At 34.4% G+C, this 27958-nt stretch overlaps 1 protein-coding gene across 5 annotated transcripts in view; it reads left to right on the top strand.

The window, feature by feature from the left end:
• Positions 1 to 27958, top strand: part of HDAC6 (histone deacetylase 6) — a 143076-nt gene that overhangs the window by 51080 nt on the left and 64038 nt on the right. For 4 of the 5 annotated variants that reach the window (XM_069830963.1, XM_069830966.1, XM_069830967.1 and 1 more), the window contains 3 exons: positions 12635 to 12694; positions 20704 to 20793; positions 23748 to 23854. In XM_069830963.1, coding sequence (XP_069687064.1) covers positions 12635 to 12694; positions 20704 to 20793; positions 23748 to 23854 — 257 coding nt within the window. Of the gene's footprint in view, positions 1 to 12634; positions 12695 to 16067; positions 16128 to 20703; positions 20794 to 23747; positions 23855 to 27958 lie in introns of all 5 variants that reach the window. The other variant, XM_069830964.1, reaches the window with a different exon arrangement.

Below are 27958 nucleotides of genomic sequence, written 5' to 3'. Positions count from 1 at the left end.
GGCACTGGACCTCGGACTCATTTTGCCATCATTAATTTCAACTTTGTCTATCATCTTCAGTACCATATTTACCTGCGTAATGGATGCCCCTGCATAATGGACGCATTCCAATTTTTCCCCTTAAAATAAAAAAAAAAATTCCCTGCGTAATAGATGCATAGAGGAATGTGGATCTGTGACAAATGATAGCAGTGATGCTGAACCTGACAGTGAATGAGGTAAGGCTAGTGTTAATAATAACAATAAAGTGTCTTGTCTTATTGTCATTCTATTCAGTGTTACAAGTTATCATCTGTTCTTACAACGGCTGCTATCTTAAGTGTGATGCAGTCGATATATAAATTAGTCACGGTCCATATCGTTATGTATTCTATCAATTATTTCAGCATTCGAACTGGCACACCTTTAATACTTTTTTTTTTCATTAAAATTTTTCCTTGCATAAAAGACCCACCCTAGTTTTTTGTTATAAAAATCGAAAAATAAAGTGCGTCTATTAGGCAGGTAAATATGATAGTTTGAGGTTAACCAGAAGATCGAGCAAACGTGGTACCATTATTTTCCTATAGATGTCATCTGTCTGGGGAGCTGCACAAATTGCAGGAGGGCATAGAGGCTTTCACAGTGGACTATGGCAGACAGACCAGGGAGTGTAATCCCTTGGACAGATGGCACCTTGGGGAGTTGCGGTATCAACGGTGTTGCGATTTTCAGGTCAATATAGGGTGCAGCAGGATGTAGTACGTTAATTGCGAACAGATGCCATCGATTTGAGGAGGCGGCAGAACATCAACAAGGAGACAGACTTCTTGCCTAAACGGACTCCCTCAGAACTGGAAGCTGTAGCTGAATCGATAAGATGGTACCAAGCAGTGAATCACATACTTATAGGAATGCTGTCCTACAGTCCCTGAGGATTTACTTGTCTAGTCTCTTTTAGAAAGAGAAAGAATACTCACCATCTCTCTCTACCCTCATTTATGGTGACGACGATATGATCAACACTCCTTCTAACGACCACGAGTTAGCTGCGGCGGCACTCTCTTCCTCTTCAAATTCTGACTCCTCTCTGCCAGAAAGTTCCTCGTCCGTGTCCATGTCCAAATTTATTACGAACCAATCACTGATTTCATCTACTAGTCCATTCTTCTCCCATTAAAATTGTTCAACTTTTTCTACATGTTCACAGGCCTTTCTCCAATCATCTTCCGTCACTTTTGCAAGAGCGCTCTTAAGGGTATATGTACATGAGCGACCACAAATACAGTGCATTTGTAGCTCGGCTGGACCGTTATAACATAATCTAAATAATATAAACAAGTTTTAGAAAAGTTTTAATTAAGGATGATGAAATAAACAAGAAAACTTTTAATTAAGGATGATGAAATAAAAAATAAACATGAATAATTTTAAAAGGAACAATTATTGAAAATACAGTTTTCAAATTTGAATGTTCTAGTGGTCTGGCCGAGCTACGAACACACTGTATTATCAGAAAATGCAGGCTCTAAATTTCTAAAATTTTATAAGGAAATGAACTCTGAATCGGACAAAAATTACAAGGTACCACAATAAGACTTATTAGAACTTAAATATGTGATAAAAGTATAAAAAGAGGTTACTAATAATATTTTTTTAGAATTATCTTTTTACTTTAAATTAAATTTTCCAAAATTTGAACATTTTCACACATATTATTTCATAACTCCACAACCGTTAGAGATAGAATTCTGAAATTTTGTACACTGATTTAACATACATTTATGCAAAAGGTAGACTACAATAATGCCCATTTCTTTGAAAATAGAAAAATTAGGTCACAAAACATTATGTAAATTTTAATGTATTTTATGTAGGACAAATAAAAAATTAATTGTACTAAAATAAACAACTCTACTGTACATGTCTGAGAGTAGTCTACTTTTCAGAAATAAGTGTTTATTACATGCAGGAAAAATATTAAAGATGTCAGAGACCATAACAATGTTATGATTACCAAATGATGTAACTGTGGAATTTTTTGTTTTTTTTTTTTTTTTTTTTTTTTTTTTTTCATACTTTGATAAAACTGTTTTGAAAAATATTGTTAGTAAATTTTTTTATACTTTTCTCAGATATTTAATTTCTAATAAGTCTTGTTGTGGTACCTTGTAATTTTTGCTCAATTGTGATTTCATTTTCTTATAAAATCTTAGAAATTTAAAGCCTACATTTTCTAATAATATTTGTACTCGTTCACGTGCATATACCCTCAAACAGCGATTTCACATCTTTACTTTTGAACGAAATATTATGCTTCGCAACGCCATTTTTGATCTGTCCCCATATTAATTCGTCTGCGTTTAAGTCACAAAGGTATGGCGGCTGTCTCACTGGGAAAAACGTAATACGGCGAACGCAAAGCTCCGCCCACGTCCCCTTTCCACTTTTCCCCTACGAGCTCACCACACACCCTAGCAGGAAAGAGTGGAAATAGGGGTTTAGGGTGGGGTGACATCTAGTGTAGGAAAGTGGAACAAAAAGAGTAACGACATCTACGAAGCAAAAGAGGAACTTCGTCCTGTCAGTCTCTCTCTCTCTAGCCTCTCCTTCTGTGTTCCTTGCTTCATGTCTCTCTCTTCTTTTTTTCTTACGACTTCGCAGGAGGGGAGATTCGATCTGAGAAAGTTCGTAACTAAACCTAAACGCACGCTTTTTGTTCACGCTTTAGACCTCTTGGCTACCGAGGCGAGTTGGGGGTAGAAGGGAAAATGAATCTATTTATGTTTAAGGGAACTGCCATAACGTATTGTAGAAGGGGACAATGACCGAATAGCGTGGGTAGAAACTGGTGGGCTTGTGAATGTTGCTTGGTAGGGGTTGATAAGTGTTAACGCGCGGAGCTTCATTGTGTCCGTGTCCAATTTCGTGTACAGACGTAACCACGTGTAGTGATGATCCGTACTGAAGACGTGTACTTTTTCCTGAAAATGTCCAGGGAGAATTTGAAGGCAGATACGGTAAGGTACTGTGAGGAGCATGGACTACTTGCTAGTCATTACGAGTGTCCAACCTGTGGGAAAAAAAGACTAAGTTAACAGGTGAGTGTTATTTAATGAAAACCACATTACATTGTGTTTTGTTGTGTAAGTACATGTTGTGGACAGTTGTCTAATGCGTATTGCATTGTGGTTGTGGACAGTTGTCTAATGCGTATTGTCTAATGCGTATTGTCTAATGCTTATTACAATGTGGTAGGCAGTGATCCATCGAAACGGGACAGATAGTAGAGAGAGACAGTAGAGAGAGAGAGCATGCGAGCGAGGTACCGAGCGGCGCAGGTGGGGATAACTTCCCCTACTGGCATTCGCCGTAATACGTTTTTGCCCTCACTACAGTATGGGAATGCATTGTCGCAATTTGGTCAATTTCATATGTTTTGAAATTGTCTTTTTTAGTTTTTATAAGTTCATACAATACAGGTTTCGTGGATTGTAAATCAAATTCAACGTTATTGTTATGAAGCCAGGACTGCATTTCAGATTTCGATGTTGATGAAATCGGTGCCTTATTGAGTTCTGTTGAATGATAGGGGCATTGTCCATAACAATGATACTGTAACTTTTATTCAAACACAATAATGTAACTTTATTGTTACAACAATAATCACTTTCTATACTGAATTTAAACACTCCCATCAACAATGGGATTCCCACTCCACACAGCAACACAGTATTCGTTATTGCACTCCACAGACGACAATGACAATTCACTTGGATTATTGAGAACAACAATGTACTGCTAATCTTAACTAATGTTCACAAAGCACTATTTACAAAACAGAACTGTCAGTTCTCAGTTCACAGTTCGTTGCCTTGGCTAGTTCTTCTAGCTCATTCACTCAAGTTCACAGTATCTCGAAACCAAGACTTTCAGAAACAGTCCACTGCACTCGAACTCAGGACGACTTCTGGGACAGTCCACTGCACTCGAACTCAAGTCTTCCGCTGTGTTGCTTCCGCATGGACACTGCTCAAGTTCACTTGCGTGTCGAACCCTAGACTGCTGGTTCACAAGCTGAACTCACTGTCCATTACTACAACAAGAACTGCTCAGCTCACTTGCGTCCCGTATTTATAACTAAACCATAGTTTCCGGAAAGTACGATGCTGGAAATTTCTACAGATGCCGAGAAGATGGCATCTCTCGACTTCTCTGGATTTCTCCCCTCAGTCGCAGGCGCATTACTTCCCCCTCTCTGCGTGGAACAGTGTGCCGTTGTTTCCCTTATATCTATCCCCTCCAGACCCGAGCGGCCGCAACCTTCTTCGCTGCGTCGCTCGTTTTCTTGTGCTCCCCGACCTCTGTGGGACGCGATTGACTCCCGGCTGTCACAATACTATTGAGAGGAATGTTTGGTAATAATTGATTAATGAACCAGTTCTTAAATACAGTATTGTCCATCTCTTCATGATAGTCCTTAGCTGACTTAGATTTGAAAGTTAGAAGCGTGTTGGGAATGAAACCTGTTGAATATCCAGCATATAAAATAATAAACCGTTGACCTTTTTCTATTGGAGTTTGAAGTGGGAAGTCAATTTCGTGATCATCGCTTTTCCAAACTTTGCTTTTCATATGGTTCACATTAACCCAAGTTTCGTCTAGATAAATAACGGCTTGTCCAGTGGTGCGTAATTCTTTCATTTGTCTTAAGAGTTTAAATCTCTTTAAAATAACATCTGACTTTCCCATCTGACTCGTCTTATAGTTGTGGCAGAAAATGAATCAATTGCAGTTTTCTGAGGAGTCCTGTTTGGGCGTTTCTTTCCTAGAGTTTGCAGAACACTTCCACATTCTAGCGCCTCCCTTTTTTCTTTTTTTTTTTTTTTTAAATCTTGCTAACACTACGAGACGATATACCTGTCGCTGCAGCAGTTCTTTCGATAACACTCAACACAGATATTGCTTGCTTTCAGTATTCAGTGCCTTATATTCTTCAGTAAAGAATTTGTGTACATTAATAACCATGTTCATACTGTCCAACTTCAAGGCTTTCCCTCATTTTCCCATATTGCCTATCATGATTATTAAAAACAAGAGCACAGCATTCATTACAGTGTTTAAGATGACAGGGAAACCATGCAATTTCGAAAACATTTTGTTTAAATTGTGAATTATATTATATTAAATTGATACAACCACACACACACTTACTTCACTATTCACAAAATATTACTGAATAAATGAACTCGAACAATGCCAAGACGCCACTGAGAGATCCACTAATTGGGTTTGCAAAAGTGTGTTGTAGAAGGGCTAAGGGAGAGGGAGGGAAGGGAATTCCAAAAATTCTACAAAAGAAAACCTTTTCCCCGTTACATCTGTTGACAATCAGTAGACAAGGACCACAGACAAGGACAGTAGAAATCATGCCAACTTAACCCTCATGCACTGTAAGGATCCCAACAATTCTCCCACAATATAAGGAGCTTGCACAATAACCCTAAGGCTGAGGTACTAGCCTTCGGGCTCTTCTCCAGAGAAAAAAAAATATCTGGCATAGCAAGAGAATGAAAGTGCTGCTTTGGGACTATAAAGAAAGGAGTAATTCAGGAACTCTGCTCAGATAATAATGATCAGCTGTTGAGACTCACTACCATAATATTGATAAAATTACAATCAAATGATGTTTGGAGAGTAACTGAAAAAATTTCCAAAATTAATGTATGAAGATACAGTATTCAGATAGTTGCTTGAGTATGGACTTGGGAAAGAAGACAAAAATACATAATGTCACATTATGAAAGAAAAGCATTGAAAAACATATACCCTTTTTTTTCTTCCAATTTACATATACTGGGTGACCAGTATAGAGCACAGGTTTCACGGCTCTTAGCCAGCTATGCGCGCGGAGGTGGGGGACTAAAGGCTGTGCAAGCCATGAAACCTGTTCTGCTCTATACTGTTCACCCAGTATTTTTCACAATATAAAATCAGCTTCTTTTATCTAATAATATAATTCAGATATTTAACTCAATGTTTAATTAATCTTTTCAATTTTCGTCATTCTCTCAATGTACTATAAAATACAGTACATGTATGTGCCAACTAATATTTAATGTTAAAAAGTTACATCCAATTTTGAGGCAATATCAGAAGTCTAAATAATCTATGTCATTGTGCGATATAAGAGTCATATCATAAAAAGTATTTGGAAACAGTCTATAGTGATGTCATTAGTAGTTTGCTAAAATGACTCAATAGAATATGGGTACTTACATTCAGATATGATTGGTTAGTTGATTGGTTTCCAATGTACTGTTTTGGAATTGGATCATTAGTTAAGTTTAGCTCTCCAATATTTGACAGTAATGCAGGTTTGAGTCGCTACTGTTGAGCAGACTTATACAGACTAGTCACAGTCATCCTGTCATAAATTTATAACACATAAACCTCCTGAATGATGAGGCTTCAGACAAATTTACCGACTCTTTATCTACTACTTGAATACTTTAAAAGTAATTCCTCACTTATCATTCTAGCGTGAGGGGTAATGAACAACTCCCTTTACAGATCTCGATTTCAGAAAAGTAAAATCTTTGTTGATTATATCGGGTGGCATTGGAAACCAACTAATCCAAGTGTCTTCAAATAAATGAGTAAATTTTTCTGTTCATTATCATTGCGAGAGTTTCAAATACATTTTTTAAGTTTTTTTTAGTACAAATAAATTATTTTTTCATACTGATATACTTTAAGAATAAATACTGTGAAAAACAAATGTCCTAAAAAAATATGTAAAGATCCTGGCTTTTATAAGTAAGATTATTCGTGTAGCTCTTGGTAAATTCAAGCATTATGAATTGTAAGATTGGTGTAGTTTCATTGTCCACTTTGTACTGTACATTCACTCAGAAAAGGAATGACTTGCAGTGAAAAACTAAGTTCTGATTAGCTTTCCAGGTATACCCGAAGTTGTTGATAAACCTCTCTTCACAGTATAAACTCACAGTGGTTGAAATGCAATATAAACTCGCAACTTACAATGACTGAGTTAACTGATATGTCATTGATATAGTTTGTATAAGCCTACGTTAACTACAATAAATTCATCAGTTTGTTCATTGTGGCCATAAATAAAAAAATACATCCTAGATTTTCTTTTGACTAAACAGTAAATTCTCCCTGAAATGACTAATCTCGCCCAGCACCTAGATCTTTATACAGTCCCTCCCCCTCCCCCCTCCATTCCATACAAAGTGAATAAATACAAAAAATTAGCTTCAGTTCCAGTGTCTTTTATGTCGGATAACCTTTCTTATTCTTAAGGGCATCAAATAATATGATGACGGAAATAATCTGATCTTTCTGCAAGAGATACGTAGGCATCTTCCACCATGTTACATGTCTCGTCAGTAAACATGGACAGTCTGAATATTGAATAGCCGTCTTCATCTTTTCCTAAATGTGCTGTATGGGGCTAAGGGTCAGGTGATTTGTGAGGCAGAGGTACCAGTGAGATACCCTGCTTCTGATCAAACCAGTTCTAAACCAAATAGGCCAAATGAACAGTATGCAGGAGGAACAGGATTTTTTCTTGAGGATAATCACTGTATCTTATTGTGGCTGATGGGACTAGAATTTACTCTAAAATGGTACGATATGTCCATTTGCTGACCTTTCCATGTATTTACGTAAGAACTCTGGCACACTCTCACAACATCGAGTCCTAACAGAAGATGCTAATGCAGCCACTGTAAGTTAGGAGGGGGGAGGAAGAAGGAAAGTGGGAGTAGCTAAAATGATAAAATGAATAATGATTGGGGCTTCCAATCTATTCATCTTTTTGCTGCAGCTTTGAAACACAATCTCCTAAACTACTATGCAGTTACCTAGAAGATTATGATATCAAGAGTAATCTCTTCATTAAACTCGTTCCCTGTCTCATTCTCTTTATGAAGTGAGTTGTCATCTGTTGGACCTGCATGCAAACAAAAAATATTTTGCTTTCTACGAACATAGTTATTCATTTTTTGGGTTGGTGTACATTATTAATGTTGGTTAGATTTTGCTATGTGCACTTTATATATAAAATTTCTAAGTAACATTTTTAATAATTGTATATAAATATTATTTAACCTTTTCACTTTTTCTTACTTACCTCTCTTCTGCTGTTTCTAAAATTACAAAAATCATAATTGCATTTTAAGTATTTCAATTTGTTATAGCTGTCAAAACTTCTAGAAATAATTTTAATAATATAAATATCATTTGAACTGTTAGTATTTTGAGAATAAAGGCTAACAAAATAAGCATGAAATATAGAATATTGATATGGTGAAACTTCTTTTATACATTTCGCATTTATTTTTCACACTTCTTTTTTTTCTGAGGTCCCAGCAGATTTTTTATATTTTTCATGTTAATTTATTTTGGATATGAAGGGTACACGGGAATAACGAACAATGTCCATCAAAAATCGAAATTGAGTTAATAGTGCCATCTGATAGTAGAAGGGGAGTACTTTCATGTGGTTGCATTGGTTTTATGTAAGAACGAAAATTGTCCTCAGTATTCTGCGTTAAAGTTTCTGTTTACTTTGGAAGAATGAACAATGTCACATCCATCCCAAGAAAGAACGAACAATGTCCATTTTAAACACAGAAACTAATGCAGACAGCTTTTACAAACTTGATCTTAGAGTCATAGCACATTGCTGGTTAGTTTTTTTTACATATGCCAATACGATCTGTATTATACAATAATAATATTATTAAATGACTGTATGATGTTTAGCTGTTATTCCACGTGACAATAAATTCTATTAATTTTCATTAGAACTACTTGTGAGCATAATACAAACAGCTGTACTATTCCAGTGTTCAGATGTCTGTGGTAGGGTATTGATTATTTCCTTGATTATACTTTTATGGTACATATTGTAGTGTTTGTGGTTAGTGCAATTTATTTTTATAATGTCTGATGTTAGAGAAAATTAATTAACCGGACCCATTCCATGTTCTGTAAATTCAAGGAAGAGAAAAGTTACAGGACGTGTTACAGATGCATAAAAAAAATTCGTGCTATGAGTTATATTATGGGAGAAGACTGTAAATATTCTCGTTTTCCGTGTTTTCAGAAAATAAGCCAAAGTGAAAGAAGCGATCTTATTAAACATTTCAATGAATTAGCATCATATGACACTCAAAATGCTCACCTTTCAGGACTAATTTCAGTACTTCCTGTGCAAAGAAGAAGATCCAGAAAAACACAAGCCGAAGCTGATTTTCGTAATTTTTCTTATATATATAAAATGCGAATAAACAAAGATGGGCAAAATATTGATGTTCCCGTTTATAAAGCAATTGCTCTACATGGAATAACAGGCAGACGTTTAGTCACTTTGAAAACATCATTGGCTACTACTGGAAAAGCCCATACAGAAACAAGAGTTAAACATGGAAACAGGGCTCACCAAATGAAAGGAGAGATTTTATCTAAAATTTGTCAGCACATTCAGTCACTTAGAGGTCAGAAAGTCCACTAATCTCGTCACGATAGCCGAAGGTAGTATCTTCCAGAGGACTTGAATATTTCTAAGCTGCTTAAGTTACACTAAGAAAAATTTCTTGCGAACCCTGTGTCTTACGAACAATACAGAGTAATTTTTGTCACTAAATACAACATTAGCTGACATTTCACACATTAAATCAGAAATTTCCAGTGAAAAAGATGCAAGTAAATTAGATAATTTTGAGAAGGAGAAACAAAATTTGATTTGAAAGAATGAATTGCACAAGAGAAAAGGACATAAGTTCTATGAAGTAAAACAGGCTGCACTTCTAAAATCCAGGAAGTCAGAGTATAAAGAGGCTATCTGCATGGATTTCCAAAAGAATTACCAGTTCCAAACTTTTCAACTATTGAGGGCTATTATCGTCGACAGCTGCCCTTTTATTCTTGTAACATACATACGCTGTCAACAGGAAGACATGTATGACCAAAATATTTAAAGTAAAGGCTCTGAGGAAGTTTGCTCTATGTTATAGCACCACTGTATGAATATTGTACCAAGCTGCGTTGGTGAACTCCGTATCTTCTACGATTCTTGTTCCGGACAAAATAGGAACTTTACGGTATTTAGATTTTGTCATTATGTAGTACATACTAAGAAGAGGTTTGATGCTCAGTGGATCACATTTCCCACTCGAGGTCACTCGTACATGGAATGTGACAAAAACATGGGACTTGTCAATCAGAGAGCAAGGTGTGAAGTACCCGATGATAGAAGGCAAGAGATTGCGAATTCTAGGAGGAAACCAAACCATTCATTATTGTAAATTGTAAACAGCTACAAGGCAATGTACAAGGAATTACAAATTTTGAAAAATGTTTGTTCTCCAACTGCTAGAGAATATTTCAGTCTTTCTCCCACCAATGACGAGTCACAAGAAGTCAATAACAGTGAATGAGACAATTTTGTAGTTCAATCTATTCATTCACAATGGAAAATTCAGTGCAATTAGATTAGTTTGTAGATTTGTTTTTCAATAATTGTTTGGAACAATGAACACTCAAAGATAAAAATATTTATAATGGGTCAACAATATTTATAACCTACACGAAAGTAAACATGTGCTACATTGTTTGAAAATATTATGCCTGATTCTATTCCCAACAAATATTCAATTAAATTGTGACATTGTTCGTTCTTCCCGTTTATAAAACGTAGCAAAGTAGACTTTTTGCAGTTTTGCATTGTTGTAATTCATGAAATCAAAACAATATTTTGTCACATATTTGCTTTATAATGGTACATTCTTGTGTGATAAAAAATCAAAATAAGTTAACAATAAACTAAACATTTCAAGTCCTCAAACTTTAAATTTCATTTATCTCAAAATTATTCTGAATGGACATTGTTCGTTATTCCCGTGTACCCTTCATATATGTTTTTCATTTATTCACTTTTTAGCTTTATACAATCGTATTTTAAACCCTGACAGATAAGAAATGTCATTTATACGTTCTAAATCAATTTTGCTCGAAATTAAGTTTGCAGTGAAAATGCAAGAATGCGAAAATGCAGTACATGTTCATTGTTAAGATGCGGCCCACTTTGAAATTCATAGAAATTAAAGGCTGCCCATGCTTATCCTGGCACATGCTAGCTTCAGTAAACCAGTTATGCTCAAGTGGGGGAATCCACTTAGAGAGGGGAGGGAAGTATGTGAGTGAATTCCTATCTACAGCTTATTGCACAAAGAAAGAAATGGAATATTTTAAACAACAAAGATCCAGCACCAAACCCATGAGAGCACTGAATACAGTTATCCTAACATTTGTGGTACTGATCAATTATGCAACAATTATCACAATTTGAGGCCATGGCTTATTTCTTAGGAACTAACAAAAGCAAGCAGTCCAAAAACAAAAATAATCATATATTATTAATTATTAAATGAGGATCACACAAATACAACAAGGTAAGTGATTTTTTTTTAATTTTCTGGATTGGAGTTTAACTCTAAGCAGCTAAAATTTCCTACAAAGAATCGTACTTTCTTCAAGAATGTGTTATAAATTAGAATTGTATTATAGATTCAAAGATGGGCTTAACTATGAAGCAAGGTTTAGGCTATAGTTGCATTTGTCGCATTTTGCTACTTGACTTCTAAAAGTGCAACAAACTTTGAATTTAAATGTGCAAAAATGCTACAACCACATTGGACTTCCGAAACAAAGATGGCAATGGAGAAAATGAAATCAGAGATGATTGTGTTTGAACTAATCTGAATTTAAATGAAATGCTAATGACATGGGCAATGTTCATAAAGGTGTTGAGCAATAGATGTTCAGAAATTGATTTCAAAGAGTTGGTGCAATTCATGTAAGCTAAGTGAACAATTTCTTCTAATTGATTTATATAATTCCATCACATACTGTAAATTGTGAGTGAGGATTTAGTTGCATGAATCTTGTAAAAACTGAAATTAGAAACTGCCTTTCAGTAAAAGAGTTAGCACTCTGCTAACAATCATTCTTTAAAGGGCTACTATGAGTAGTAAAGAATTTCAATGTTCAGAGTGCCCATAAAATAACGTATTTTAATGTGATGTGAATTCAGCAGTAATTGTATCTAAACATACCTACATCTAATGATTTACTTATGTAAGTATATCTAGAGTGTGATAAGATGGATTGGAAGTAATAAAGCTTCAAGAAACAAATTACATAACTTTTTGTTTCTGCATACTTTATTAATTTTATCTTTCTGCACAATTATTTATAATATTGCACAAGCATTTCGCAATTTGCTCAAATATAATTTTTCATTTGTGCATATTTGCGATAATTATTTGTTTTCTAGCTTAATCCCTGCTGTGAAGTTCTAAATTTCCCTTATGAAAATTTTACTAAATTGATTAAACTCATTCTTCAGATGCTACTAATGCCTTTTCAAGTATATGTTTGTCTGACTTATACTTTTTTCTCTTTAAACCACTATGAAATGTATAATTAGGAAATTTTTGTCTGCAAACGTGATAAATTTCAATGTGTAGCAGAGGTACTTTCAGGATTTGTGAAAGGGTTAATTGTTCAGGAAAGATATTTAATGTTTTGAGATTTGTTCTTCATTTGATATATGTCTTAGTTTCAGCCGGAGCTGATCCTGATATCTGCTGGGTATGATGCTGCAATTGGCTGTCCAGAGGTTTGCCATATTTTTACATAGTTCATTCCAGCGACTGCAGCTGATTGTTTGATTTAAAATTTTTTAGAAATTTATCCTTCACTTAAGTATATCATAAACCTAGATGAATTACAGCCAGTTCCCAATATTACTGTTGTCTAATTATCTGTCTTCTGAATATGTATTTTTTTTTAAATAAAATTTAGACTACTCTTTTCTGATGATGGTGCCAATGGCAATAGAGGTGATGGTGGTAACAACAGTAAGGGTGGGGTGGTGGTGGTGGTGGTGGGATGGTGATTGTAGTAGCAGAGATTGTATTGGTAACAACAATGGTGGTTGTGACAACAGGCCATGTGTTGGTGATTAGTCTTGATATTAATTTTGTATGTAAAAGTTATCTCTGATTTACAATTCTTCGCCTTCTCTCTTCCTTATATCCAGTACTATAGAATTTATTATTTTCTTCTCTTCAGCCTTTCCTCTTCCCTATGTATTTTATGTACATTACTCTTAAATTTTGTCGTCTTAGAGGTATCAGTCCGGCTAATTCCCTGAAGTTTGTCAGTAGATTATTAAGTCCCCTGGCCGCGTTACGAGCGCTGCGCAGGGCTAGTTTGGTGGTGGGGCTGCCACCTCAAAGCCTCCAAGAATTAAAGTTCATAGAGGATATCTAACAATCGTGGGAATATACGCTCCAGAAGAGGGCCGGAAAGACGAAAGCATAGAGTTCTATGAGCATTTACAGAAACACATAAATTCTGTCCGCAAAACTGATTATATAGCCATATGCGGAGATTTCAATGCACGAGTGGGGAAAATACCTATAGAAAGAATTTTAGGAACAAATGGAGAAACAATTTTAAATGAGAATGGCAAAATGCTACAAAATTTTGCAGTATTTAATGAATACAAAATAACAAATTCTTTTTTCCGCCATAAGGAAATACATAAGTATACCTGGGCAGCAAGAGGTCTGAAGTCTATAATAGACTATATTTTGTCAAATACGAAATTATCACCACACATTTTGGACACGAGCTTATCGGGGCTGCGATATATACTCAGACCATTATTTGTTAATATCTAAGGTAAGCATCCCCTAAATATTGGGCTTTCAAAAATAAGAAACCACCCAAAAGAGATGAAGCCAATTACAAAGTACATTTACTGCAACAAGACAGTATAAGGAAGCTATACTGTTCAAGAATTCAAGAGAATCTGGATCATAGAGCTATAAGCAGAGATGTAAACCTAGAATGGGAGGATTTGAAAGATACTATATTAAAATCTGCAAATGAAGCCCTTGGTAAAAGGAGGAAGTTTAAAAATAAGAAAGGAATATGGCGGTGGAATGAACAAATAAAACAGATTATCCAGGAAAAGAAAGAAGCATATCTTAAATACTTGCAAACAAAATCTACTGAAGACAGAATAGACTATAAGAAGAAAAGTGCTATAGCCAAGAGAGAAGTAAGGAAAATAAACAGAGAAAGTTGGGATAAATTTGTTAGTGACATTGAATACGATATACATGGAGCACAAAATATGGCTTATAAAGTGATAAAACATCTAAATAAATCTGAGAAAGACTGCCTGAACATGAACAACATCAAACATGAGGAGTGGCTCAACTATTTTCAACATTTGTGGACAAATAAGAACAAAGATAATAACGAAACTCACAATGAAGAAATGAATGATATTGATCCTATAGAATATTATGAGCTAGAAGAAATATTAAAAAGTTTCAAAAACAAAAAGTCGCCAGGTACGGACGCAATGAACATCGAGCTAATAAGATACGCTCCAGTAGAAGTAAAATCAAGATATCTACAAATAATTAATATATGCTGGAGCACATACACAATACCGAAAGAGTGGAAAATATCCAAAATATGTCCAATTTTCAAAAAAGGAAATAGAAATGACTGCAATAACTACAGAGGAATAAGCCTACTTAATATAGCCTATAAAATTTACGCGAAAATTATTACAAGAAGATTGAATATTATAAATGAAGTAATGCTGGGAGAAGAACAAAACGGATTTAGGAAAGGACGTTCATGTTCTGATTGTATATTTATAATGGAACAGCTTATACAAAAAAGGAGAGAATACAATCTACCAACATATATATTATTTGTGGATTACGAAAAAGCCTTTGATAAAGTCTTACGGGGAAAACTATGGAGCATAATGAGGAACAAAGGATACCCCATCCATCTAATAAATGTTATACAAAGTCTGTATCAAAATACATTAATTACGATTGACAATGGAACAGACGCGACAGCTGAAGTAAACCAAGGTGTTAAACAAGGCTGCCCGATGTCTCCAGCACTTTTTAGTATATACATTGACGAGGCCATTAAGAGATGGCAAGATACTATAACGGGGGGTATAAAACTAGGAAATACAGTTTTAAACACAATTTTATTCGCCGATGATCAGGTTATCATAGAAGAAACAGAAGATGGACTACAAATGGCATCCTTCAAACTACAGAACATAATGACAGAATACAACTTGAATATATCTACTACGAAGACAAAATCAATGGCCTTTTTAGGGAAAAATCCACTTAGGTGCAAAATTATTATAAATAATAAAATAATCGAACAAGTATCCAACTTCCAATATTTAGGGTCTAATGTGACATATAACCAAAACGAAGATATAAATATGGAAGTTCAGAAATTTGGGAGAATATGCGGAACCATCAGGAGACACTTATGACAGAAAACTACAAAAGAAACGCAACTGAAACTTTATAAAGTAGTAGCCACACCAGTCCTGATGTATGGATGCGAAAATTGGACCTTAAATAGGAAAGATAAGAGGAAAATAGAGACTTCCGAAATGAAATTCCTAAGAGCAGTTGCAGGGACTACCCTCCTAGATCATAGAAAGAACACTGATATCAGAACAGAGCTGAATATATTTAACATGGACAACAGAGTGGAACAACAGAGAAAATGGCATGACCACATAATAGAATGGATGAAATGCGACTTCCCAAAATAATGCTAAATTATAAGCCCAAAGGACGTAGAGATGTTGGGCGCCCAAGAACAAGATGGACTGACGATATTCCCTGAGGACGGAACAGGTCTGAAGGCCTAAACCTGAAAGTTGATGATGATGATGACTCTTAAATTTAGAGTTCAGTTTCTAATGCACGTACATTCTGACAGTTTATGTACCATACAATGTTTTCTTTTCTTTTATTTGCTGCTCATTTGGAAAATAAATTGCCAAAATGTTATTGGTGACATGACCATTCAATCAGTACAGTCATTGCGATGATCTGTGTAAATTACATTATGTTTTTTTTTTTTCTGATAGTTTGTTGAAGTAATGCTTTTTCTTTATGTTTATCCTCACCATTCAGTTTGGGCCTGAACTTGTAATAGTGTCTGCTGGCTATGATTCTGCCCTTGGGGATGAGAAGGTAGATTATTGAATTCTAGAATAGAGAAAAAAATTGTAATTCCATAAATTCAGTAATATACAATTCATCATTTCTTATTTTTATTCTATTAGAAGAATTCGTCATACATCAAATAAAAGTAAGGCATTGCGAGATAACATATCTATATAATCTACTCATTAAATTAATACAAACACTCCTCTGCCAATTCATGGAATTTATGGAATTAATGAAGCTGTAGACGTTTAGTTAGAGTTCACAATAAAAGGCAGCACACAGTAGATTGGCAGGTTCTGACTCTTGTGATTGTTTTTATCTTTAACAAGTCTTGATTTAACTTTACTTGGTAATGCATTTTGACATTGTACTTACATCTGTTTCTGATAATAACATGTCCATAAATTGAATGAAGGTTATCGCATCACTGTGAAGTAAAATTGCATTTTTGCATGTATCATACTAATAAAATTGTCATCATCTATTTAGACATTATGTATGTATGTAATACTGTTTTGGGATTCCTGAAATTATCTTATTTTTCCTGAATTTAATTATTAACGAATGAACATTTTATTATGTTTTTTAGTAAAAAATGACTAACAGTTCGTTTATTGAAATTCCACTACCATATAAAATTGGACCTAGATCACTAAGCCTCATCTGTGACATAAGTTATGAAAAGTAAATGGTTACAATGCCAAGTCATTTCATAGTTCAGTTTTGAAGATTGTTAAATTATTGTAGCCTTCTCTATAGATTTAAATAACCTGCATATTGTCTTTATTATCATCGTCGTTGTCGTCATCATCAGTAATATCATTTACTCTTCTTGGTTGTAATAGTACCATTCTTGAAAGCAATATGAGAAAGATAAATATAATTTTGATATATTGCTGCTTGTGTATGCCAAAATGTGAGATGAACTATTACATATGGCAGCAATGTAAACAAAAGATGCTATGAATTCATGTGAAGATCTGACACTCCATACTAGGCAGCAGAACTCAAAGATACACAGAGATCATGATATTAGATTAGCTCGACATTTCAAGTACTTTTTCACAACTGTCTTTCCTTCTTCTATTGAACGTTTCTATTTGAACACACAAAATAATCTACCGTCTGACTGTGATGCTGTTAGGTGAGGTTTCCTTGCTGACACATTGACACTACCACCAGATAATAATGTTGACATGAACACAGATACTAGAGTGAGTAGTGCATCACATTTTGTTTTTACATGAGTCTATTTTCATTATCATACATCATGAGAGACGGATGCTTATATAGCAACTGATGAATGCCTGGAGAATAAAGCACTTCAGTGTCTCGTCCAACCCCATCACGTAGTATGTGGGGTGCTTCAGAGCTCTCTTAATTAGACTGACTTTATTTCTTGAGACAAAAATAAAAGACGGGGTGTGGGTAATATTCTTAAAAAAAAGTTAGACATTAAAAAATGTTTTCTCTGACAAAAATATTGAAAATACACTGAAACTTTTATTTGTAGACTAGCTGCACCTGTTAGAAATAAATATAAAGTAATTACATAATTAAAATAGGACGTTTGATCCAGGGAACATTCGTGTTTGATAGAAGGATAAATTGTTTAATATGTTACTTAATTTAAATTGTATTTAAATAATTAAAATGCGATCATTTTGGTCCAGAAAGCACTCATTTGGTGCAATGACAATTTCTTTAACATGTTTCTTAATTGTTATTACATGCAACCATAGTTTAATGAACATTGACATCATTTAGATCTAATGTGTATACTTTATTTTACTTGCTATATGTTTCCATTGAATTATGGTAATAACTTAATTTTAACCCTTGTTGTTTTCTACATATTCAGTAAATGGTGCTTGGCCCACTATGGTTCTGAACCCTTCAAATAACTTAAATTATATTATATTATATAGTATTATATTATATTATATTATATTATATTGTATTGTATTATATTGTATTATATTGTATTATATTATATTATAATATATTATAATGACCAAGTCATTTGTTTTTTATTTCGTTACACGGCCTTAGATGGCAGTTATTTTAATTTTAAAACTCATTTATCTCATTAAATATCAGTCCTATCAAAATTTTTCAAAGAATAAAACTTATCGGAAATCATTTTTAAAGAAACTTTTGTTATGTAACATTTTTCACAAAAATCAATAATACGCGAGATATTTCGATTTATTTAATTCAGGTCCCCTTATAACCCCCCCTTTAAATAATGTATTTTGAATGCCATATAGCCTAAAATCTAAGTTACAACGAACTTAATTTATATTCCAATTTTCATCGAAATCCGTTCAGCCATTTTCGCGTGAAAAGGTAACAAACATACAGACAGACAGACAGACAGACAGACATACAAACAAAAATTTCAAAAAAGCGATTTTCGGTTTCAGAGTGGTTAATTATATATGTTAGGACCAATTATTTTTGAAAAATCGAAAATTACCAGAAAAATTTCGGCTACAGATTTATTATTAGTATAGATTTATGTAGAGGGTGACTGCATTTCATCATGATCATATCATGAGTATTTTTCAGATGACTTTATTTTATGTAACAAATTTCTGTCTTTCAGTGCCTTGTCTTAAAAACTATCACACTATCAATGTCACAATTTTGTTTTACAGTTAGCATAGCTCTCATTGCTTCAACATTTAATCGGGATTTTTCCTTGGACCACATTCATTCATTCATAATTCTCTGCTCAAGGGCGGGTCTTTCACTGCAAACCTAGCATTCTCCAATCTTCTCTCTTTTTCGCCTTCCTTTTAGTTTCTGCATACGATCCATATATCTTAAATGTTGTCTATCATCTGTTATCTTCTTCTGTCCCAAACTTTTCTCCTTTCAACCATTTCTGCCAGTGCATCCTTCGGTAGGAAGTTTCTTCTTAACCAGTCACCCAGCCATTTTCTTTTCTCTTCCTGATCAGTTTTAGCATTATTCTTTCATCACCCACTCTGTCTAGTGCAGCATCATTTCTTATTCTGTCTATCCATTTCGCATGCTCCATTCTTCTCCATTTCACATTTCAGTGCCTCCAGTCGTTTCTGTTCACTTCATCGTAATGTCCATATTTCTACGGTGCCACACTCCACACAAAACACTTTCTAGTCTCTTCCTTGTTTACTTAATTTTTCCAGAGATCCACAGAAGGTGCTCCTTTTTCTATTAAAAACCACTTTTGCCATTGCTCTCCTCCTTTTGACTTCCTGGCAGCAGCTCATGTTACCACTTATAGTACACCCCAAGTACTTGAAGCTGTCCACTTGTTCTTCTGTCTCATTTCAATTTGGATGTTTACCTTTTTTACTTTTCTTCTGATAACCATGGTCTTCATCCTGTTTGCATATCTCTTCATCCCATACTGGTCACAGCTGTGATTTCGATCCATTAGCTTATCCCTTAATGCCATATGCTAAGAACTCCATATTGTCAGAAAATCTTATGCACATTATTGTTCCTTCTACTATCACCCCTCGCATGTTATGGAAACAGTTCTTCACTGAATCCTCCAAGTAGATGTTGAACAGGGTAGATGATAAAGGACTTCCTTGTCACACTCCTCTCCTTATTCGACTTCCCTCTGACATTTCTTCTCCTATCCTGACTTTGACTCGTTTCATATAGATTACTGAACAGTCTCCTCTCTTTCCAAGCCACACCAAATTTATTCAGGATCCCCGTAAATTTAATTCCAATCCACTCAGTCAAAAAACTTTTTCTAGGTCCACAAATACTACATACACTTCTTTATTTTTCTCTAGATAACTTGCTGATTGTTTACAGCAGTCCAATTGCATCTTTCATACCTTTTCCCTTTCTGAAACTAAAGTGCTCTTCTTGCAACTCTCCTTCCATCTCACAAGGGAAGATTTTGGACCTCCTGACAAGAATCATCATGAAACTTTCTTGGGTGGACAAGCATGAGACCAAAGTATCTGCTGTGAAGTGCGACGTTTAGCAATTGCCCGTAACCCCTACAACATGGCTTATGAAAGTGCAGCGCGCTCCTGTATAATATATAAATGATTTCAAATGACTTTCTTTCATTTTGGACATTTTCCGATATAAAGTTTTATTATTTAGAAAAAATATTGTAGATTTTATTTAATACTAGTCAGAGTGACTTACTATGTTTTGTTCTTTATTGCAACTTGACAGTACGGTAACTTTACATGACACCCGTTTTCTGGACATCAAACAGAATTATTAAGGTCTGTTACCGTAGGTGAATTATACAATAAAAAAATTAACATTTACGATTTCTAAACTGTTAGAAGGAATTCCCAAATAGTGTTACAAGAACATACAATTTTTAAAATAATATTGGACTGAGCTGTAAAAATTGAAATCTTTGTATTAAAATTAATGACATTTTTCAAAGTTGGTTTTAATGTATTTTAGACAGTACATAGTATTTTCAAAATGTAGAATGCACTGAAATAAATTGATAGACATTAATACAAAGGATTTAAATATTTGTTAAGCAATGAAAAGAAGAGAATAATGAATTGTAATTGTATCGCCAATGACATGGTTGTTGAGAAATTGTTATATCTTCTAGGGTGAAATGGAGGTGACACCAGCATGCTATGCTCATTTATTGAATTCACTTCTATCATTAGCAGGAGGAAAAGTTGCAGTCATTCTTGAGGTGAGTACCTTTACTTTAGTAATTTTTGTATAATATTTGACAACATTATTTCTGAATGCTGTAGAGTTCTCAACAGTAGCATCAAAAGAAATAACATTCCACGTATAATCATATTGAACTGGATTTATCAGTCTAATATAAAGTAAATTCCATTAATTAATTGCTTGTGTTGCTGTTAATTTTATGTACATTTCTTGATGTATAATAAATAAGTAAACAGAGTTTTTGAAAAGCATACTTGTGGTCCTAATGCCATTATCTGTGGCTTGAGCAATTGTAGTCATAGCTACAGCAGGTAGGAATCATTGTTACTTCATTACTTCGCCACTTGCTGTAAGAAATGTGTGATTGTATTTTTCGAAAAATTTGTCTGTCTTGTACGTGCAAAGCTTTCGGTGCTGGACCCCGGACTCATTTCACCGGCATTATCACCTTCATATCATTCAGACGCTAAATAACCTAGATGTTGATACAGCGTCGTAAAATAACCCAATAAAATAAAAAATAAATAAATAAATAAATAAAAATTGTACGTGCAAAACAAAACACTGAATAATGAAGTACTAACCTTATTTTAGATTTGGGTGAAATTGTATGTTCTGGTGAGAGAACAACAGAAAGACTACCTAAAATGGTGTTTGGGTGTCTTTTTTAAAATGAGGACAAAATAATTACAAATGATAACAGCAAGCCAAAACCTTACCTCTGTGTGATAACTAAAATATAAATATTTATTATAATTAAGTCATTTTACTTTTGTTGACATCATACAAAATTTTGTCCAATATTCTTTTGAGAAGATTAACTCCATATGTAGATGAAATTAGTGGGGACCATCAGTGCGGTTTTAGGCATAATAGATCGAATATTGATAATATTTTTTGTATTCAACAGATATTAGAAAAAAAATGGGAGTATGAGGGTACAGTACGTCAGTTATTCATAGATTTCAAAAAGGCATATGACTTGGTTAAGAGAGAAGTTTTATATAATATTCTTATTAAATTTGGCACTTCCAAGAAACTAATTCGATTAATTAAAATGTGTCTCAGTGAAACATACAGCAGAGACTGTATAGGCCAGTTTCTATCTGATGCTTTTCCAATTCAGTGCGGGCTAAAGCAAGAAGATGCACTATCACTATTCTGTTCGACTACATGCTTGCACGCTGCAAATGTCACAAGAAACCTATGAAGGATCTTGCATTTCTACATCCAACTTTCAGCTCTACAAAATGCAGATAAAGCAATAACTGAGTGACTGAGTGATGATGTCCAGCATTACTGGTTATGGTACAAAGTAATCTAGATTTTGTAAACTCCAATTTGAAGTCTAATGCGACCAATTTTCATCTAAAGGGCTTTGTCAGCAAACATAATTTTTAGGTATTGAGGAACTGGAAAACCGAGTGTTGTCTCTGTGATGTAGGAATAATGGACATTGTCGGAATTCATTTCTTTGACAATACAGATAGCAGTGAATTCAGAATTTTGCACAGACATTGTAAGAAATTTTCTTATTCATGATCTACAGCAGTGCAATTATCATATGGAGAAGTTATAGTTTCAACAATATGAGGTTTCTGAACTGCTTTTCATACGACTTAGTTCATGGAGGACGCATTCTCATAGTTGTCCAAAACAACAGGCATTTGCGCTTAAACAGTGTTGTGTAGTTGTAGTTCAGAGTAGAGTAGAAAAATGATTTCTGTTTGGATTTGTACATAAATAAGCTCAGGTTGATCTTATGTGTTTTGGGCATGCTGCTAATATTCTAAATAATTTTGGGTGTGATTCAAAGTTAGTGTACTAGTTCTGCAGTTATGACAGAGGAGCATGCAGGCTTGCCGACAATGATTTGTGGTCAGTATATTTAGTACAAATATGTACAAGTTCATTGTAACACATTCTTTCAAAGTAATATATCACAGATATACATTTAATCACTATTCATATTGTGTCGAAACAGAATGAAGAAATTGAGTAGCAGTCAGAAACAATTGCTGATTCTTGCATAAGAACAACACTTCTTCCCACATTGGAGAGTGACAGTTGATTAATGACAATGCGCAACTGTACGAGCACAACTACCTAGTTAATCATTAAGCACAGCCTTGGCAAGTGCATATACATTATTCACCATCCACTCTTTTGCTGTAGCAGCATGATTCAGTATGCCCACAAAAGATTTTGTTCCAACATTGCGAAGTCCAACGTAGAGAAAGCTGTATCACTGCAGGAGTTACGTGTAAAACTTCACTCTTGTAAAAACTAATAATTTAATACACATTTTAATTTTTCAGTGTTTTTATCTCCAGAATATAGGGTATGCCCCAGGAATTGTTCCTCAATTACCACGAAAATCTGCAGTTGCAGTGTACTGATTAATACTGGCCGTGACTGTCTGGCAAAACATTTACACAGGATTGGAATACTTAACTCTCCCTTTTGTGTGTTATGCAATTCAAATGAACCCATGAACTTAGAATATTTAGGAAGATGCAGAACCCTGCAAAAAGAAGATTCTATACCTCAAAAATACTGAAGTGGAAGAGAAATGATGGCTTTGTTGCCAATTGTCTAGGCATTTGAACAACATATGGTACGTTCAGAGCACAAGGGAATTCGCAGTCCACTTTTGATCAATTGGGAGATATTTCGTCTGTACATACCTTAGATAAGACTACTTTCAAAATATAAAAGAATCATGTCCTCACAATCTTTGTAATGGTGCAGATGTTTAAAATCACACTCACCTTTAATGGTTATTAACTATATATAAAGACTTTAAGTCTAATTTTCTGAAAAGTTTATTTTTGTGACTTGATTCACTTGTGCTCTGAACGCCCCAATTACATGCTCCTGTTCTATATGTATGTATAACAATAATTTTAAATGTAATGAACATTTCTAAAAGAAATTAAAATAAACTACATACATTTAATTCTTTTTTAGGGTGGTTATTGTCTGCAGTCACTTGCAGAAGGAGCTGCTCTGACTTTAAGAGCACTACTAGGTGATCCATGTCCTCCACTTCCAAATTTAGATGAGCCTTGTGAAGGGTAAGTATCATTGGTCAAGAATAAAAATACATTGTAAAAGAGGAGATTATTGCTGTAATAAATGGTTCTGAGATTAGATCAAAGAAGTTCTCAGATTATGAGAGCACTTGTTTGTTAATCAGAATTAATGTTATGGTAAAACAAACTTGACAGTGACACTGTTTTGTAGTCGATAATGGCACAGCAATCAAAGATTAGACACATACGACTTAAATTTGATAAGCTGGCAAGTAATCAAATACTGAATGAGCAATGCATGACATTTTACAGCTCTTGAGGCTATCAGCAAGGGAGCAAAGAAAGTAACAGTTTGATCAGGCATAAAATTTTCCGGAAGAATATAAGAAAAATTTTCCTTATCACATCACTAACTCTTACATGATGTTTTAATAGAAATTGTTACCTATGTGTTTGTCATATTTTTCTCATTTTTATTGCATAGAAAGAAGTCACATATTCCATGTTTCATACTAATAAAATGTCTGAATAGGAATCTGGTAAGATTTCAATATGGTTTAAATTTTTTGTAATCTTTACTAATATATATATATATATATATATATATATATATATATGTTCATAGTTTTCTGCTCAAGGATAGGTCTTTCACTGCAAACCCATCTTTCTCCAATCTTTTCTATTTTCTGCCTTCTTCTTTGTCTCCGCATATGATCCATATATCTTAATGTCGTCTATCATCTGATGTTTTGCTCTGCCCCAAACTCTTCTCTTGTTCATCATTCCTTCGCTAGGCAGTTCTTTCCCAGCCAATGACCCAACCAATTCTTTTTTCTCTTCCTGATCAGTTTCAGCATTATTCTTTCTTCATCCACTCTTTCCAACACAGCTTTATTTCTTATCCTGTCTTTCCATTTCACTTGCTCCATTTTTCTCCATATTCACATTTCCGCTTCTCTTCACTTCGTTGTAGTGTCCATGTTTCTGCCCCATACAATGCCACTCTCCACACAAAGCACTTACCGGTATTAGTCTCTTCCTTAGTTCTTTATCCAGAGGTCTGCAGAAGATGCTCCTTTTCCTATTAAAACCGTCTTTTGCTATTGCTATTCTCATTTTGACTTCCTGGTAGCAGCTCATGTTACTGCTAATAGTATACCCCAAGTATTTGAAGCTGTTCACTTGCTCTACTGCCTCATTTAGAATTCGCACAATTACCTTTTTTATTTTTCCTCTGATAACAATGGTCTTCGTCTTGTTTGCATTTATCTTCATCCTACTGCTATCATTTAGCTCCAGTAGCATATCCCTTAGTATCATCTCCTCTTCTGCTAACATGCCACATCATCAGCAAATCATATGCACTTTATTTTTCTTCCTCCTCCTATGACCCTCCCATATTCTTAAAACAGTTCATCTCTAAGTCCTCCAAGTAGATGTTGAACAGAGTAGCTGATTAATGGTGTCGTTGTCATACTCCTTTCCGTATTTCACTTCCTTCTGACATTTCTTCTCTTATCCTGACTTTGACTTGTTGTATCATATAAAAGTTGCAGAACAACCTTCTCACTTTCCAATTCACACCTATTTTCTTCAGGATCCCCATCAATTTATTCCAGTGCACCTCTGCCAAACGCCTTTTCTAAGTCCACAAATACTATATACACTTCTTTATTCTTCTCTGGGTATCTTTGACCGATTGTTTGCAGCAGTCCAATTGCATCTCTCGTACATTTTCGCTTCCTGAAACCAAACTGCTCTTCTTCCGACTGTCCTTCCATCTTAGAATATAAACATCAATTCAATATTTGCAGTAGTGCTATATCAGGCTGATAATCCTGAACTCATTACATTTCTTGGCATTACTTTTCTTTAGTATTGATGCACACATATGTTTGTTTATTTATTTGTTTACTTATTTAGTTATATATTTACTTATCTATGGTCTAGTCGATACAATGCTAGTTGGATCCAAGATTTGTGGGCTCAAACTTCATTGAGAGTGATGAATATTGAAGGGTGTTAAATCCTTAGCATGGCTTCATCAGGATGGAAATAAAAACTGTGGGTCCCATATCATTGGTTTATGGCACATAGAACTCTTGTGGATCCCATGTCGTGGATTTATGGCACATAGAACTCTGTTCCTGGCAAAGGGGTTCAGGCAATTTTGTTAGCCATTTCTCAGAAGAAGAAACAGTTAATAGAATGCATCGTACTTCACTGTAATAACATCATCCATAAACTGCAGGAAAGAATGAAAGACCACTCGCTACATGAAATTCTCACCATTTCACGCTCTGGAAAATTGCATATTTGGTCTACAGTGAACATAGTGTAATCAGCTTATATCTGGGCACACATATTAAGAAGTAAGTACTGAACCGGCCATGTTGGATTTCAACGCTGAATAACCTCTGCAATTGAAAACATTGTTAAAGCACTTTCAGAATAAGAAGGCATATAAGGCAGAGCTAGTTCAGGCCAGTCTATGTCGACTAACCAGTGACAGTGAAGTGGTGTTGCCTAGTTAAATCGTCGCCAAGTCTTGCAGAAGCATCATGTAATAGTTTCTTTCTTGCGCGCACAGTACTTATGGCTAGGAATGAATTTTAAACTGTGCCGTTCGATAGAGCTACGAATTCTGAATTTAACTGTACAAGAATGGCAATTGTATGTCAACTGGTTCATGTGTTATCGCTTTAAGACTAAACAGAGATATCCAACCTACAGCATAGAACATATTTTGCTCTGAAGTCTCTCTCTGTAAACGAAGATAGATTCTGTTTATTTTCAAATTCAGATGTGGACTGTTTTCTCTTGTATGATTTGTAACTTACCATAACAATGTCTCTTGAAGGGATTGCAATTGGCTCTAGTGTTTCATTTGTTGTACGCAAAAGGATAGTCCTACATTCACAAGCGAGGAGTATGGTCTTTTCTGTATATAATTTTTCTAAAGGACTAGCTTATGATGCAGTGCATGTCAGTTCTTCACAAATAAAGAATCTGACTGCAGAGGCGTGTAGTTTAGAAGTGCATACGTTATCTCATTTTCTCGGACAGGACAAAGAGACAATTAAAATAGGTGGTATACTTGAATTTACCTCTCCTGGAAAATAACGCAAAACAAACGTGTTAATTATTTGTATAATTTTCAGAACCGTGTATTACTTCATTGTACAATATTTGAAATATATTAGTAGTATGTGTTAGCAGTGCCATTATAATAGAACATGGATAGAAGGAGAAAGCTGAGAATACCCATAGGTACGATTTTCACTTTTCATTGGAATATTATACATGGTATAAGACGAAATATTGCATAAACAAATGAGATACTTGGATGATATTGTAAACATAAACACTCCTGTCTCTTTTTCCATGAATTATACGAAGAGTATTAACAACATTCTTTCTTAAGAGCAGTAGAAACTTTATAAGATGAAACAAATTAATTACATTTCATTTTTAAAATAAATACAAGCATGCTAGGAACAAGGAGATTTTATAATTTCAATACTCAATTTTTATTTTAAAAACCTTTCGTTATATATTACACTTTATACGTTTATTCTAATATACAATTTTACCTTTAATATATTAACGATATTATTGGGTTACGGTTTTCATACTCACTTCTGTATAACTACCTTCACTCGTAGGTTTATATTGCCACAGGCTAGAGTGATAGAACATAGAATCCTGGGCCTCTAGGTAGGTATAAGCTTGAGGATTAAATTAAATTAGATGGGCTTGATTTAACAAAGTAAAAGAAAGTAATCTTCAATTTCAATATGAGTACTGAATTAGGCCTAGTACATATGAACAGATATGCTTATATTCTTATAGCCGGATTCTTAGCCAGAATATGGAACTCTAGACCTCTAGATATGTAAAAATTAGATAATAAAATAAAATTAGATAGACTTAATTTAATAGAGAAAAATAAAATAATCTACAGTTTCAGTATGAGTACTGAATTATATATGAACATACATTATGATTACGTTGCATTACAGTATAGCCAGATTCGTAACCAGAATATAGAACCCTGGACCCCTAGATATGTATAAGCTAGAGAATTAAATTAAATAGCCTTCATTTAACAAAGGAAAAATAAAATACTGTTTGTCTGGTTGGGCG

Source organism: Periplaneta americana, chromosome 7 (assembly GCF_040183065.1).
Source record: "Periplaneta americana isolate PAMFEO1 chromosome 7, P.americana_PAMFEO1_priV1, whole genome shotgun sequence".
NCBI lineage: Eukaryota > Metazoa > Arthropoda > Insecta > Blattodea > Blattidae > Periplaneta > Periplaneta americana.
The sequence above is the reverse complement of the archived record's forward strand: the minus strand, read 5'-3'. Positions and strand labels throughout refer to the sequence as shown.